This window comes from Electrophorus electricus, chromosome 18 (genome assembly GCF_041902795.1).
Source record: "Electrophorus electricus isolate QZ-2024a chromosome 18, ASM4190279v1, whole genome shotgun sequence".
Taxonomy (NCBI): domain Eukaryota; kingdom Metazoa; phylum Chordata; class Actinopteri; order Gymnotiformes; family Gymnotidae; genus Electrophorus; species Electrophorus electricus.
The window spans coordinates 7,325,504-7,339,408 of NC_137514.1; the positions used below are offsets into that span (position 1 = coordinate 7,325,504).

A 13,905-nucleotide genomic window follows, 5' to 3' on the forward strand; every position below is an offset into this window, starting at 1 on the left:
ACCAGGGGGTCAGGCAGTATGACAAAATATAATTGAAAGCACTTGTACATTGTACAAAAACTCAAGTCATTTCTTGGAAATGATACATTGTTGAATATATTTCCCAATAAAAGTTTGGCACCAAACTAATATTGTCAAAGAATGTACGGTGAATGGCAGGTTTCTGTCCAAGCATGCATATGTCCTTGGGCCCATCAGACAGAAGGGCTCCAAAAGGCATATTTATATGCATATACACGCACACTCAGAGACACTGACTGTTTTAGACTGAGAGTTAAATTTGAAAAGCCAACAATTCTCACCTCCAAGACAAGGTAAGATGTGATGTTAACAACTATTAATTGTAAATTGATGGTATTAACATCCTTGCCTATATTTGTATAGGAATTGCTGGATAAAGAAAAATATTTTCTACATTGTCTATTGCTATATTACACCACTAATTCACTATTAACTTGATCACTAACTGAGGCTATGTCTGCATCTGATAACTGTCCACTTAACCGGTATTTGCATACTTTTGTATTTCATGCTGAGAAACCAGAGTAACACATAAATATCTACTCTAGACCTTTTAACTTGTACCTTATACTTTTACCATTTATCTTGTACTTTTATCGTGCTTTTGAGTAATAATTTAAACTTTTAAAATAACCCAGAAGCAAAGTTTTAATATATTCATGTAACAGTTCCTTCTCTGTATTTTTATTGGCAGTATGGAGCCCAAAACCATTGAGATCGCGGCCTTAGGGAGACCCCTATATCCTGGCATGTTGTACGACTGCCGCAGTGATTCCTTCATTACAGGTAAAATGTTCATTATTTGCTATATTCCACAATCTATATTTCAATTTATATGTAACAAAAGAAAACTCTATTGCTGCATGCTAACATACAATAAACTAACATAAATGTATTAGCAAATGTATACAGAAAACAGTACTTTAGTATCATTCACATACTGTCTTTTTTAGTTAGCTGAGTTCAGTAATACAATAGCTTTATTTTTACAACACATTCACTGAAGCATAGCATAAATTAGGATTTCTTTTACTCTTATTTATGACAAAATTATTATATTTTATAGGTTTCAATTTTTTTTCTATATGAATCTTTGGAACTTTATTTTCAAGTTAAATATTCCAGTATATTCCAGTCAAATTGGCTTCCTCAATTTTCTTCGCATTCTTCGCCATTGTTTTAGTAATGGTATAATGACAATATTTAATTATTTTTCAGTTATTATATATATTTCATTATTTCAAGCTTTATTAAAATACAAAAAGAAAATACAGGAAATATGTACACAAAATAAAAAACCCACAAACTTCAGAAAGAAATGGATTCTACAGGCAAAAGTCAATATTTAGTGTAACCTCTCTTGGCACTAAACACATCTTGAAATCTTTTGGGGAGACTGTCCCAAATGAAATAGTCAGACAAATACAGGTGTTAGCAATGACATTAATAAAGGTTCTATTCCATTTAGGTTTAAGAGAGCCAAGTTCCTCTATTTCTCAAGTGTAAGGGGAGGTCACACTAAATACTTGCCACTGTTTCCTGGAAGCTCTTTTTTTTTGTTTTTAATACTGCATACAAATTTCCTGTCTTTTCTGCTTGTATTCTAATAAAGAGATTGGGAAATAATTATATATAGTTATTATACAATATATAACCACATATTACCCCAGCATAAACCACTATGCTGTAGTGGAGACTGATATGCCCCTTCCTAACAGTGAGATCCTCTAGGTCCAGGTCATTGTCTTTACAAGCCAGTTCTGATAGAATGTCTATGTGTAAACCATTATGAAAGGCCACTAGCAAGGATGCTTCATTATAGCCACTTCCAATAGCTAAGGTGCAAAACTCTAAGCCCTAGTCTTGGCAAGTAACTCCCTGTTAGACCCTTCCTTCATGAGGATGTTTAAAAACAGCATGAAATTCCCATTCAAAGTAGCCATAAGACACGGTCTGCATCTTTGACCACGCAGCCATGGGCCAATCAAATGCATTGCCTGTCAGACATGATATCACAAAAGAGATTTTTGCTTGGTCTGAAGCGGGGGGAGTTGTTAAAGTACAAGGAACATTGTAACAGAAATCCGCTACAGTCACTGGGTCTGCAGTCGTACTTATCAGGATTGGTTATCAGAAAAATCTACATGCAACCATTCTCCAGAAATACCACACTGAATACACTGTGTTTTTAATCTTTATTTATGGATCACGCCTGTCCCTTTAAACAGCCTTTTAAAGAAAGCTTCTGGTATAAGATAACTTAAGATTTTATCATAGAAAATTCAATTACCATCAAATCAACTGCATGACACATTTAAACAGTATATACAATGTTTATCAAATTGCTTCACAAGTGTTAACCAGACTTTGTGCATTTGGAGAGGTTTTGGGCACATGCTCTGTAGCTCCTGAGTATTTTCATGTATATGCTCAAAATGGTCCACTTTATGTGACAAGACCCTGGTGAATCAGGAAATGTAGAGCATGACTGAAATTTCATTTCCAGCATCCATATACACATTGTAAACACCCCCCCCCCCCCATGCCAGCAAAAAAAGATACTTTTTTGTTTTTTTTGACATTTTCTTCTGTATTAGATGAGCTCAAATGGAACCTAAATTAGGGGGAAAAACTCTGGATGAGAATGATTGTGTCACGGTATGGCCCCTCCTCCCAAAAGTCTCCCTGTGTGTGTGTGTGTGTGTGTGTATGTGTTCGTCATCCATATAGCCATGCCCTCCCTGTGTTTCACACCTGCTCCTTGTTGTGTGTTTTTAGTGTGCGAGTATTTAAGTCTTTTGTTTAAGTATGAATATTGTCTGTGTTTAAGATTACATGTGCCTGAGTGCTACGTTCGATGTTTTATGCGAATAAACATTTTGTCCTGTTTCTCTCAACTCGTCCCCACATCCTTCTCTGCCTCCTCGCGTTACAGAATGTCTTGGCCCAAGCCAGCTTCAATTAAATCTTGAATGATCATTGTGCATGTACAATTTCAGATAACTAGTGTTAAAGGGTAGAAACAAACTGTTTAAAAATTAGCAGCATTTGACACAATTAACTAAGATATTTTAATGAACAGGCTCGAGTACACGATCAGTTTAGACAAACAAGTTCTTGCCTGGCTTAGATCTTATTTGACAGACTATTACCAGTTTGTCAGCGTAAAATGGAGATGTTTCAGAACCTCTTCAGAAGATATTAGGAATGCATCTTTATATATGCTGCAGATCATCCAGATTAAGTCCAGATTAATTTATTTATGATGTCTCACATATAGTATAGCTAATTTAGTGTTTTATTTTATTTTTTTTATATTTAATTTGTATTAAGGTTATAGATTAGTAGTTTATTATTTCAATGTTTATTCAATATTTCCTATATGAAGTAAGTAAGTAAGCTTTTAGCTCTAATGAAAGGTGCTATATTAGAAAAAAAAAAAGTATTAGAAAAGCAATTCGTAGTTGTCACGCCCGCAGACCTGAGCGTTCCCCGTTTCCTAGGCAATCTAGTCACTTCCGGGTTTTCATCAGTCTCCATGGTTCCGTGTCTCCTCCCCTTTGTCTCCAGTTGTTCCGAGTTTGTCCCTAATTGTAGTCCTATTTAAAGCTTGTTTTTGCGTTTCTTGTTTATCGGTTATTATGTTTAGGTATTCCCCATTTGATCCCGTTTCTCGTTCCTATTTCTGCTGTACTCCCCCCTGCGCTCCTTATTTATGTTGCTTTCCTTGTTTAGTTCTCTGCTGTTCGCTGTTGTACTGTCTCTCTCTTTTTGTCTACTCTGCGTTCCTGTTAATATTTGCTTGTTTCATTCCGCTCTCTTTTCCCGTTCGGTGTTCTCTCGTCTCTTAGCTTTGTTTAGGTTTCTCTTTCCCTGTTGATGTACGCAAGTGTTGTCTGGCTTTCCTTTTTAGTTCTACTTACCTGTTGGTCAGTCATATGTAGCCCAGTTCTGTGTACTCCCCTTTAATTCTAGATATTTATCATCGTTATTCTTCCCTAAGTGCTTACGCCCCCTTTACCCAGTTCTCGCACTCATCTTGTTAGCCCGTTGTTCTGTCTGTCCTTTGTTCTGCTCTTATGTGTATGTTTCTGTTATTAAATCTCTTATTGATTATATTCTGTTAGTCACGTTCTTTATGGCATCCCTAGTGAGTTCTGTTCCGCATAACATCCAAGGCGCTGGCACTTCGCAAGTGTGTTCGCTCATCACCTCTCCAACGTTACAGTAGTAGATGCTCCCAAGATATTTCATCATTTTCATGAATGTTACACTGTAGTGTGAACTAATAATTTATGATTGTGGTCAGTGACAATGCTGCAGGGCCTAGAAACTTTGTGCTCCAGCTTTCTTGTGAAATATGAGGGAATTAATTAGTCAAGTCTTTAGCTGAATAATTCATGATAGCTTGCAGCTAATGCGCCCTACGACACCCAGAGTCCTAGTAGTTATTGCACTGATAAGAGAAAAAGCATAACAGCACTAAATAATGCGATTGAGAATAGAACAAAGGAGTAGCACCTGTGTATAGGTCATGACTGTTTAACTGGTGTTTATTAAACATTTTATGTATAAGGATACTTCAGAGTGATCAATATCACTAATTTAATAAGTAGCCAGATTATTAATACATGCTTAATACATGCAGAGTCTCTGCACTGCCTAGTTTGCCGCCTTGCTTCTGTTTACATGAAAATGTTCAGTACGCTCTCAAAACGGGCACAAACTGTAACTGCGAGCAATGCCCCGCAAGTTGGGAGTGGTTAGCAGAAGTCAAAGGAGAGGAAACTGAGAAAGGAGGAAAAGACAACAGTATGTCGCCCAATCTTTTACAAAGAAAGGTAGGTGTAGTCTGTAAGGGGTGGAAATTACCCTGATTGTTATGTCTGCTTCTCCCCAGTCCTGCCAGCGCTCCCACAAACTACACTGCTCATAATTGTGTAGGTATTTAAACCCCTTTGTGTGTCTTACTCAGCGTCCAATAGCATGTGCCAAGGTGTTGTTTCTCCGTTTGCCCGTTGTATTCTGGTTTTCAAGTTTGTTACTTTTTTTTGTTCGATAAACTTTCTTCAAAAAAGTCTATTTTGTCTGCCTGGTTTGATGATTTATCTGATTTTGATGTCTGCCTATTTATCTGACCACAAATTTATGTTGCAGTTTCGGTTACCTATTAAAACCTGGGTTTTACCTGAACCTGCTTTGACTCTGCCTCAGTCCACCTGGTCTGATACTGTAGTAATTGATGATTTACTGAACCTATCTCAATAAAAGTGTAACGCGTGATGGCCCGAGTTCTGAAGGGGGCAGGACGCACAGACTCCAGCCACGTGGACGAACATTTATTAACATATAAACACAACGGCACTCACACGTGTTACAAACAAGGAACATGAAACGGTTAACGATAAACAGGAATAAATCTACATTAACACGTTACGTCAGCAATGACCAACGACACTGCCCACGCTGACGTGGGTTTAAATACACGGACAGGACGAGGTGCAGGTGTGTGTAGGCGTGGCCACAAACGAGGAGCCTCCCACTGAATGTGGCGGGCCAAACCACGTGACTCGCGGAGGCGAGCGTTCCGTGACAAAAAGAGTTTATATAACAAATATTATCAATCACACCAATGGAAACGTATTTATGCGGGTATGGTTACAGATCATTTTCAGGTTTGAGATTTGAAGCGTGGACATCTTTCTTAAATTCATTGCAAAGTGTCTAACTGTTTCAGTTTGTCAAAGAAGAATAAGTTCCTTTCTCTCTCTTATTTCAGGTCTTACTTTATGGGACAAAGAGTCATTAAATAAGGATTTAGATGTGCACCGGCAACCAAAGACAGATCTAAAATTCTGCTTTTCTGACTTCCTCCGTGATAAAACCAGCCTGCTAGATGTGAGTGCCTCTCTTAAAGCCAGCTTCCTGTGTGGGTTGGTGGAAGTTGGAGGGTCAGCCAAGTACCTGAATGATAAAAAATCCTCAGCACGTCAGTCTCGCGTTACTATGCAGTACAGCCAGACAACAACATTTGAACAACTTACAATGTCCCAACTAGGCAAAATTGTCTACCCACAGGTGTTTGAGGAAAAGTCAGCCACTCATGTCGTTACAGCTGTATTGTATGGAGCTCAGGCTTTTCTGGTGTTTGATCAAACAGCCACAAAGAATGAGGCCACACAAGCAATTGAAGGGAACCTAAGTGTAATGGTCAAGAAAATTCCAAAATTTTCCATTGAAGGAGAAGGAAATCTGAAGATGAATGAGGAAGAAAAGAAACTGGCTGAAGAAATCAGCTGTACCTTTCACGGAGACTTTGAGATTGAGGAGAACCCCACCACATACATGGAAGCCCTGCAGCTGTACAAGAAGTTGCCATCTCTTCTGAAGAACAGGGAGAATGATGCTGTACCAGTGAGGATTTGGCTATATCCCCTTGCCCGCTTTGATACTAAAGCAGCTCGGCTAGAGAGAGAAATCAGTGTTGTACTGAGCTCTAAAGTAGAAGATTTGCTGGATAAACTGGAAAATGGAGAAAGAACATGCAGTGACTTAATTAAAAACACAACAGCATGTGATTTCCAGGATCTGATGGAGAGGCTGAAGTTATTTCAAGAATCCCTCGGTGACTACAAGATGCTGTTCCTTAAAGCCATATGCAGGCTTCTTCCTGCTATTCGGGGTGGGGAGCAGAATGACCAGGCACTAACTGATGTCCTGATCACCCACAGAAAGTCCCCCTTTACAGCTACCAGACTGAAGAAGTGGTTGGAGAATGTTCAGAATGAAGTAAATCTGCTGGATTCCTACACCAGGGAACTGAGTGATTGCCCAGTTGTAACATCCTCAGGCCTCGACCAAATTGTCTTTAACCCACAGGTTGATACAGTAATATGCTTCTCCTTCACCTCTCTGAATCAAGACCCATATCTTTCATTGCTGGCCAAATATCTGAAGGCAGATGAGTTTGAAAAGCTGTCCGCACTTCCTAAATCAAATGGCCAAGACCTCCCATCATGGTTCAACAATCCTGACATTTATGAAAGAATGAAACATAACCTTTCCCTCTTCAAAGGATTTTCTGAGGCAAACAAAGAAAATGAGGAAGTCAGATTTGTCATTGCCTCAGTCTCTGACCCCTCCAATCCTGGCACCTCCATCCGCCTGTATAGAAAAGGGAAAATGGTAGACAGCAAGTTTCAGCCTGTGTCTAAGCCGCCTGCACCCAGTGTGGACATCCAGAATGGGAATGTGGTCCTGAAGCTTCAGGAGTCCCCAACGGGAGTGACACTGCAGTACCGAGTGGAGTACAGAGCTGATTCAGATGATGCTGACAGATGGGAAATCATAGACACTCCAGATGCACAGGAAACCTTCACACTGACAGGACTGCAGCTAGCACAAAGACACTGGGTTCGTTACAGAGCGGTTAGTGAGGTGGGAGTGAGTGAAACCAGCAAGTCCGTCTTCTTCTCTTACAAAGGGACGCTCAGTGTTCCAGTTGCAAAGTCATGGGTAAGTGAGGATTTCTTCAGATTTATAGCTTTAAAAAATTACACTGTGCACAAGACTTCATATAACTGGAAAAGCAAGATAAAATACAAATGCATAAGCACACATTTCTATAATAATTAAACAAATTAAATATGATAATTAAAAATAAAAGAATATTATTTCGTTTCCTATAGAACCAGACCACTTTGTCCCTCTTTAATGAACTAAGGAAGAAAATAATGTCCAGCTTGGGCACCTCTTACTGGAGTTTGTCAACCATCAAATCGGAAGTTAGAAATCTATCAGACTTGAGTACCAAAACAGTGGTGAGTAACACTATAAAATAAGGCAAGAAAGTGCAATAAAATCACTACATTTACTGAGTACCTGTGTGTCTGTAAATACCCTTAAAAGAACAGTGTAACTTTACAGTCAAAGCAGGACCATGTGGACACACTTTCTTTACTTTTTTTACTTTTTACTTACTGTAAACCAAGGACTCAATATTTTCCTTGTCTATAGTTTCAATGATGTGTCAGTCAAGAATTATTTTCCAGAATGCCATGAAGATCATTTAAGGTTCAAATCCCTAATGATATTTGGTTATATAAAAGCCAAAAAGTAAAGATTTTTTCAATTTTATTTATTTATTTATTTATTTATTTATTTATTTATTTATTTATTTAACCTGGCACTGCTCCCTCACTGAAGAAATAAATGGCTTGCCAAGTCAAATCACATGCATCAATAATAAAAAAAAAACAAAAGAAAACTGCAGGGTTTTTTGTCATTTAGGATTGCATAATTGCTGTGGATAGGTTTAATTCATAATCATTCTTTATTCAGAAGTGAATTATCCAGTCTACAAAGTTGTAAGACAGCACCTGAAAAAGCTGGTACACTCTAAATGCTTATTTTCACTACAGAACAAAAGCTATACCGAACCCATTCCTGGAGGGTTGAAACTGGGACAGGCTTTGTTCTTCCAAGGTGTTGTTCCTTCAGATTGTGAGAGGTAATGCTTTCATGATACTGGCCAACACAAAAACAATAAATATGAAATTTAAATTAGCTTTTACATTCTGGAATATTCATAGATGTTTGAATAGTAATACATTTTCTTTCAAACTGCAAATTATTGTCTGTTGCAGGTTTGTGATAGATCTGAAGACTGGGACAAAGGATGATGGTAACATTGCCTTCCACTTTAGCGCATGCATGTCCCATGTATGCTGCGACACCTTCAGGAACAGAGCATGGGAGAAGCAGTACAATACTGCCTGGAGTCCATTTGCCAAAGGAGCAGCCTTTGATATGTTCATGGTTATTAAACAAGAAGGCTATGAGGTGAGACATTTGCAGTAGTGGAAGAAATGGAACAAACTGTAAGTTAATGGAATAATAAGATAATAAGGAAATGGATAATTAAATAAACTAATAAAAAATAACCCACTTTTTTGTTTAGGTAATTGTGAATGGCCAGGTGTTCTGTATGTTCAACCACCGTATGCCACTGGAGAGTGTGTCTAGACTTACAATCTGGGGAGATGTCTTCATGAACACCTTTGGCATCGTTGAGGTAAGCCATTTTCTAGTTCTGTGTGTTCAGCTACCGTATGCCACTGGAGACAGTGTCTGTACTTCATGTCTGGGGAGACCTTTTCATTAACACCTTCGGTATCGACATAAGCCATTTTCATATGTTACTTTCTTTGGCATGAACCAAAATGACTTCTTCTAATCATTCATTAAAATACAAATTACAATTACAATTCACAACACCTTTTGTCTGTTTAGTGGTTTGTTGACCAACAATTAACACTTTTATCCATCAAGTGGACAATGTTAATCTGAACATCATCATTCCTGCTCATGTTGGAGGACACTGATCATTTCTATCGGCCTCAAATAGATAATAATCAAAACATTTTTATTGCTTTGCTTTCTCAAGTATAATAAGGCTTTGTAACATTTAATGGTCATCATTTCTCATTTTTTATTGGATCTATTTATGTGTTTTCATCAGTTTCATGCATATATATAAAAAAAAGAAAACAAACAGGAAATACGAAAGGGAAAGGAGACAGAAAAAAAACAATAAAAGGGACGGAACTCCCCCCATCCCACTGTACCCTAACATCATCACAGATACAGATCCACAATATGTCAACAAGCACACAAATAAAAGTAGCTGAGCTCAGTGACAATAAGATAAATGACAATAGTGGTAGTAATTATGTTGGTCATAAGCTCTTATAATCCATTAATATAGTCCATTTTTTCCACATAAGTAATGACAGGCTGCCAGATAGAGTAAAATCTTCACCATTTATGGTGTAGTGGATTTTTTCTAAAGTCAAATAATACATCAGATTTTTAAGCCAGTGTTTAAATGTAGGCAGGGACTTTTCTTTCTATTTAAGTAGTACAAGTCGTCAAGTACAGGAAGGTTGGAAAAGCTATCATACTTTTGGCTGAAATGTTTAGAAGAACGTCCTGCGATATCACACCATAGATTGCTTTTTAAAGTAAACATGCAGCTTTTTTTTCCACAAGCATTCTCGTGTATTTTCTTAGCTCACTACTTTTAAAGTCATGGAACACACGTACGGTACTACATGTGAATTGTAAACTGATGATAAGTCACATGGATGAGTGGATTTGATATTTGCTTGCTGGTCCCACTGATTCTAACACAGCAGTTTGTGCTTAATGTACGCCATAAATAAATGAATGTGGATTGTAGGTTCAGAAGGATGAACACTCACTTTTAAAGAGTTAAAGAGATTTGGATTTGTTGTAAATAGTAGAGATTTTATACGCAAATCCCAAATTAGAGATGTACTTTGACATTTTAATGAGCTAAGAGAGAAAATTTAGTTAAGCTCTTCTAGGAAAACGTTTTGATATTTGATAGAAATTTGGTGCAAAACCATTTCCCACCTGATCCTCTTAATATTACCTGTCATATCACTGGCAGTTCTACCTCATTCCCTGTTCTCACTATTTAAGTACCACAGGTGCCCATGTCTGTCGCTTCACACCGGAGCTGCCACAGCGGTATGCCCAGCTCTCTGTTTGTGCTGCCAACGACAGCTTTTCTCACTGAGCATCCTGTCCGTACTTCCCTAAGCGCCTTTTTTGTATTTTTGCCTTTTGTTAAGTAAACATTGTTCCCTGTTTTCACCACTTGCATCTCACTCATCCCAACATGTCACATATGGACAAACGCATAAGTGTATTATGTTGGACAAATGCAAGAAAATAAATTCAGGTGTATATTTAATAATATTTAATAATATCATTATTCTACCAGGTGCTGTTCCCTCTTTCACCTACCCTAAAAATCCTCACTGAAGAAATGAGCTGATAAGTCAAATCATATGTATAAGTAATGACAAACTGTGCAGACTTTTTTGTCCTCAGCTCTATTTAGAATGGTAGAGTTGCTGTGAATAAATTTAATTCATAAACATTTCTTATTTTATTTTACTGTTTGGTCCAGCACTGGAGTACATCTACCTTTAGTAAGGAACCAACATCAGGAATCTCACGTGGGAAATTTTCTAACATCCAGTCAGAAGTGACTTCTCCAGTTTGCAACCCTGTAAGACCTCACCTGAAAAAGCTGGACAAAAATCCCTGTAGTCTAAATGATACATAAACACAAAGTTGCATTTTGAAAAATTCATCCATAGGTGAGCTTTATTATTGCTACATTCTCAATGCTTATGATTACTTCAGAGTAAAAACTATACAGGACCAATTCCTGGAGGGTTGAAACCGGGACAGGCTTTGTTCTTCCAAGGTGTTGTTCCTGGAGATTGTGACAGGTATGCTTTCATGATACTGGCCAACACTTATACTGGTGTTTCGTTTTGTTTTTTTAGCAGAAATTCAAAATATGGAGCACAAAAACAAATGTGAAATGTATCACTTTCAGATAAGCTGTTACATTCTGGAATATTCATAGATGTTTGAATAGTAATACATTTTCTTTCAAACTGCAAATTATTGTCTGTTGCAGGTTTGTGATAGATCTGAAGACTGGGACAAAGGATGATGGTAACATTGCCTTCCACTTTAGCGCATGCATGTCCCATGTATGCTGCGACACCTTCAGGAACAGAGCATGGGAGAAGCAGTACAATACTGCCTGGAGTCCATTTGCCAAAGGAGCAGCCTTTGATATGTTCATGGTTATTAAACAAGAAGGCTATGAGGTGAGACATTTGCAGTAGTGGAAGAAATGGAACAAACTGTAAGTTAATGGAATAATAAGATAATAAGGAAATTGATAATTAAATAAACTAATAAAAAAATAACCCAATTTTTTGTTTAGGTAATTGTGAATGGCCAGATGTTCTGTATGTTCAACCACCGTATGCCACTGGAGAGTGTGTCTAGACTTACAATCTGGGGAGATGTCTTCATGAACACATTTGGCATCATTGAGGTCACCCATTTTCATATGATTCTTTGGCATAAACCAAAACATTTCTGCCAGTCATCCATTAAAATACATGTTTTGTTGTCTAACAATACTTTTCTCCACCAGGTGGATGATGTTAATCTGAAGGTCACCATTCCTGCCCATGTTTGCGGGCACTGATCATTCCCAATGCTGTAAATCAGATAATTATCAAAACATTTTTCTTTGTGTTATTTGCATCATTTAATCAGAATTACATCTCCCTTTTCAATTAAACTGTAACTTTTTTCACTAAGTATTCTTCTGTATTTTCATAGCCCACTTCTGTTAGAAGGTAATGAAATACCGTGCTACTGTGCTGCAGTTTAATTGTAAACAGTATCCTGATGATAACCTGATAATATGGATTGCAACTGATATTTAGCAGTTTGTGCTTAAATTAGTGAATAAATATGTATTGTATGTTTACAGGCATGAACTGTGCTTTTAAGGAATTAAGAGTAGATGTTTATAGTGACATTCCCATGTTAGAGATGTCTGCTTTGCTATTTTGGTTAGCTAAGAGTTAAATGCTCTGTTAAATGCTTTAAATGTAATTGAAATCACTTGTACATTGTAAAAAAATTCAAATAATTTCTTTTCAACTATGGAAGTGGTTAACTCTGGACATTATTTCTATACCATGTGTGCTAATTTAAGCAGTGTGTACTTAGTGATATTTTATGATATACACATTAAGCTACTGTTAAAATAAATAAATAAATAGAAAAGCCCGCTAATCAAAGCCTAGTGAGACAGTATCGACATCGTGTTCTGTATAGAACAAACTGAAAATGAAAAGATAACTGTTCAGCAATTTCTATTGCATACTTATAACAACAAAAAGATCATTTTCGATAATAAGCTTTGCCATATTGCTTGAATATAAAACATTCTTGTGAATAATCTACATGTTCTATATTATGCTTTTTCTAGCCAAGTTTATGATGAGCTTTTGATATGACCTCAAAAACATCCATGCAGAAGATTTTTTTCAAGTTTATGGAGAATAAAGACCCTTCTCTCACTCTCTTTTTGCCAACAATGCCACAGTAATTATCTAAATTGCTTAAAACTTTTATATTTTGTATTCTCTACACTTTTCCACACTATTCTGTGGAACCAAAAAAAGTTTTTGTGTTTCCAAAGACGTTCAGTATATCTTGTTGTCATGGAAATTATGCATTGTTGAATCTAGTCCCCAGTAAATACTTGGCACCAAACTAATATCATGAAAGAATGTAAGGTGAATGGAAGGTATGCGTCCAAGCAGGCATATGTCCTTGGGCCCATCAGACAGAGGGGCTCCACAAGGCCCATTTGCCAGCCAATAACCTACTAAATCTGGTACCGACATACATTATATTTCACTGGTTGAATCTTATTGCCAGGACTTGTAAAATCTGAAGCAAGTGCTCATGAATAAAGTATATTTTGCATATTATTACTGCTCATATGCTAGCTTGCCATAATTGTACAAGTCTAATGCTTCATTTCAATCGACAGAGCATTAGTGTGTAACTGATGCTCAAGAATATAAGCTCAATTTTGTTTTTAGTGAAATATGTCAGTAGCATGTTTTTAATTCCCAAACGAGGTTTTATAAAATAGAAATCAAAATCATTAATATAACAGTCCAACTGTGGATAAATGAATATGATTTCAACAGATCTTAATTATTCATTCATTCATTCATTCATCTTCTAATACATTTAATCCAATTTGAAGTCATGGGGAAAGGAGCGTATCCCAGCAACACCAGGTCTGGACAAAAATTGTTTGTGAAATGCTTTAAATGTGTGATGTGACAAGCAAAGTCAGACACCTGCAGATATAAAGTTGGGGATTTGTTGCAGCTCAAATTGATGGTGGGTGAACAAGCCAGGGTCAGAACCAAAAAGACAAATCCTGGGGTAATC

General features: G+C 37.2%; 1 protein-coding gene across 2 annotated transcripts; it reads left to right on the forward strand.

Annotated features, from left to right (window-relative positions):
• The first annotated feature begins 248 nt into the window (after positions 1-248).
• On the forward strand, positions 249-13,418 carry LOC145652014 (cytolytic toxin-alpha-like). Of its 2 annotated transcripts, XM_081701021.1 has the most exons (12): positions 249-314; positions 716-807; positions 5,801-7,536; positions 7,710-7,841; positions 8,442-8,530; positions 8,667-8,862; positions 8,981-9,094; positions 11,021-11,122; positions 11,260-11,348; positions 11,543-11,738; positions 11,858-11,971; positions 12,074-13,418. In XM_081701021.1, the coding sequence occupies exons 2-12, from the start codon at positions 717-719 to the stop codon at positions 12,125-12,127; spliced, it is 2,913 nt and encodes a 970-aa protein (XP_081557147.1). In that variant the 5' UTR covers positions 249-314; position 716; the 3' UTR covers positions 12,128-13,418. The 2 variants fall into 2 exon arrangements, 1 of the variants encoding a protein (XP_081557147.1); XR_014118159.1 differs by lacking the exons at positions 11,543-11,738; positions 11,858-11,971; positions 12,074-13,418 and having other exon boundaries at positions 10,832-11,122; positions 11,260-11,306.
• The last annotated feature ends 487 nt before the right edge of the window (positions 13,419-13,905 follow it).

What these genes read in the sequence shown, in the direction of transcription:
- LOC145652014 (XM_081701021.1), top strand. Translation starts at nt 717, where the DNA reads ATGGAGCCCAAAACCATTGAGATCGCGGCCTTAGGGAGACCCCTATAT. An exon ending in TTAAACAAGAAGGCTATGAG is followed by an intron (nt 8,863 to 8,980) that starts GTGAGACATTTG and finishes TTTTTTGTTTAG; the next exon opens with GTAATTGTGAATGGCCAGGT. An exon ending in TTAAACAAGAAGGCTATGAG is followed by an intron (nt 11,739 to 11,857) that starts GTGAGACATTTG and finishes TTTTTTGTTTAG; the next exon opens with GTAATTGTGAATGGCCAGAT.